This window comes from Antechinus flavipes, chromosome 6 (assembly GCF_016432865.1).
Source record: "Antechinus flavipes isolate AdamAnt ecotype Samford, QLD, Australia chromosome 6, AdamAnt_v2, whole genome shotgun sequence".
In the NCBI taxonomy this organism is placed as follows: domain Eukaryota; kingdom Metazoa; phylum Chordata; class Mammalia; order Dasyuromorphia; family Dasyuridae; genus Antechinus; species Antechinus flavipes.
The window spans coordinates 262,775,530-262,777,585 of NC_067403.1; the positions used below are offsets into that span (position 1 = coordinate 262,775,530).

The following is a 2,056-nucleotide window of genomic DNA, read 5'->3' on the forward strand; positions in this document are numbered from 1 at the left end:
GGGTCATGGCTCCTTTGCCTTGTCTGCAACAGCTTTCTCAGCTTTGCCTTGGGCCTGACTCCTCCCTCAGCCTGTTGCCTTGGGCACGGCCATGGGGCTCAGGAACCCACCACCTTTTGCCAGGCACGTGCCTGTTGGCACCTGTTCCCAGATCTCCAGGAAGCTCCTGCTTCTTCCCTGGCTCTCGCCATCTTGTCAGCTGGGGCTGATGTCGGGGAGCCTGGAGGCTCCTGCCCTGAGCTCTCAGAGTGTGTGTGTGTGTGAGTGTGAGTGTGTGAGTGAGGTCCCTGTGACCAGAAAGAAACAAGTCCATTTGCCAATCCAGGCGCCTGGTGCTTCCAGGTGAGTCATGGCCACAAGGCCTGCTTCCAAACAAACCAAAGGCTGACCCTGTAGCAGCTGGAGGCCAGTGTCCAATAACAGCTCAGGGAGCCAGGGGGCCTGCGCCTGCTTCTGCAGGGTGTCTGCCAGAGGGGCTGTGGGCACGTGCCCAGGCCTGCCCCCGGGGCTGCACCACAGTATAAAAGCTGGGAGCTGAGAGGGGCTTCCACAACCCACTGACTCCTCTCTCTCTTGAGACCTTCCTCCCCTGTGGACACCAATCTCTTTCAATCTCTCAGCATCATGAGCTGCTGTGGCTGTTCAGGAGGCTGTGGCTCCAGCTGTGGAGGCTGTGGCTCCAGCTGTGGGGGCTGTGGCTCCAGCTGCTGTGTGCCCGTCTGCTGCTGCAAACCTGTGTGCTGCTGTGTGCCAGCCTGCTCCTGCTCTAGCTGTGGTGGAGGCTGCAAGGGAGGCTGTGGCTCCAGCTGTGGAGGCTGCAAGGGAGGCTGTGGCTCCAGCTGTGGAGGCTGCAAGGGAGGCTGTGGCTCCAGCTGTGGGGGCTGCAAGGGAGGTTGTGGCTCCAGCTGTGGGGGCTGCAAGGGAGGCTGTGGTTCCAGCTGTGGGGGCTGCAAGGGAGGCTGTGGCTCCAGCTGTGGGGGCTGCAAGGGAGGCTGTGGCTCCAGCTGTGGGGGCTGCTGTCAGTCCAGCTGCTGCAAGCCTGTCTGCTGTTGTGTGCCTGCTTGCTGCTGCTCCAGCTGTGGTGGAGGCTGTGGGGGTTGTTGCCAGTCCAGCTGCTGCAAGCCCTGCTGCTGCCAGTCCAGCTGCTGTAAGCCCTGCTGCTGCCAGTCCAGCTGCTGTAAGCCCTGCTGCTGCCAGTCCAGCTGCTGTAAGCCCTGCTGTTGCCAGTCCAGCTGCTGTAAGCCCTGTTGCTGCCAGTCCAGCTGCTGTGCACCCATTTGCTGCCAGTGTAAGATCTGAGGCTCACTTCATCCATTCCCCATTTGACTGTGAGGAAAACTTGCCCTGCCTCAGCAAGACTTCTCCTCCACTCCCATCTCCCACCCACAGCTCTTGTCTCAGCATCCTTGCTGATGACCCAGGACCCAGCACCATCAGGGAACCCTGAGTCTGGGATTTCCTGATCTCTTTACTTATCCTTACAACAGCCCTTCCAGAGGAACCCTCTTTATCCCCTTCTCCCCATCCTTCCCAGGCTCTCCAACTTCCCCGGTCAAGGGGACATCACCCTGCCAAGAACAACCGGCAAAGGGCTGCCCAGCAAACCATGCAGACCCCCAGGGGAACCTCTGGTCATCTCCAAGGATCATCTGCCCTTCTCCCAGATGTGAGGCCATCACTGGGGATTGCTGCACTGCCTCCCAACAGCCTTCATTCCTGGATTCCCCAACTCTCTCCTCCAAAGGGTCTCTTTGCTTATCTTGGGCTCCTTTGGCTGTCCCTGGAAACCAGGGAAACAATTTTGTTTCAATAAAAGCTACCCTTAACCCTGAAAATGTTTTGCTTTCCTTCATAAATCTCTTAGGGTGATCTGCTACCAGGCCCCTGAGCACTTAGTCAGCCCTTTTCATAGGCAGGTACATTTGGGGTTCTTGGGATCTTGGTCTGGCCCATTGGGAGATCAGCATACATTGACCTAGAACTGGTTCCTTTGCCACATTCCTCTTGCCTTCGATCAACACTGAGTGACTTCTCCAGGGGATGAGCTCAATTCCAA

General features: G+C 58.1%; 1 protein-coding gene across 2 annotated transcripts; it reads left to right on the plus strand.

Annotated features, from left to right (window-relative positions):
* Window positions 1–624: 624 nt before the first annotated feature.
* Window positions 625–1,826, plus strand: LOC127541942 (keratin-associated protein 5-5-like). 2 transcript variants are annotated; one of them, XM_051967300.1, is made up of 2 exons: window positions 625–775; window positions 926–1,826. In XM_051967300.1, the coding sequence occupies exons 1-2, from the start codon at window positions 625–627 to the stop codon at window positions 1,297–1,299; spliced, it is 525 nt and encodes a 174-aa protein (XP_051823260.1). In that variant the 3' UTR covers window positions 1,300–1,826. The 2 variants fall into 2 exon arrangements, with proteins under 2 accessions (XP_051823260.1, XP_051823259.1); XM_051967299.1 differs by having other exon boundaries at window positions 625–1,826.
* Window positions 1,827–2,056: the final 230 nt, after the last annotated feature.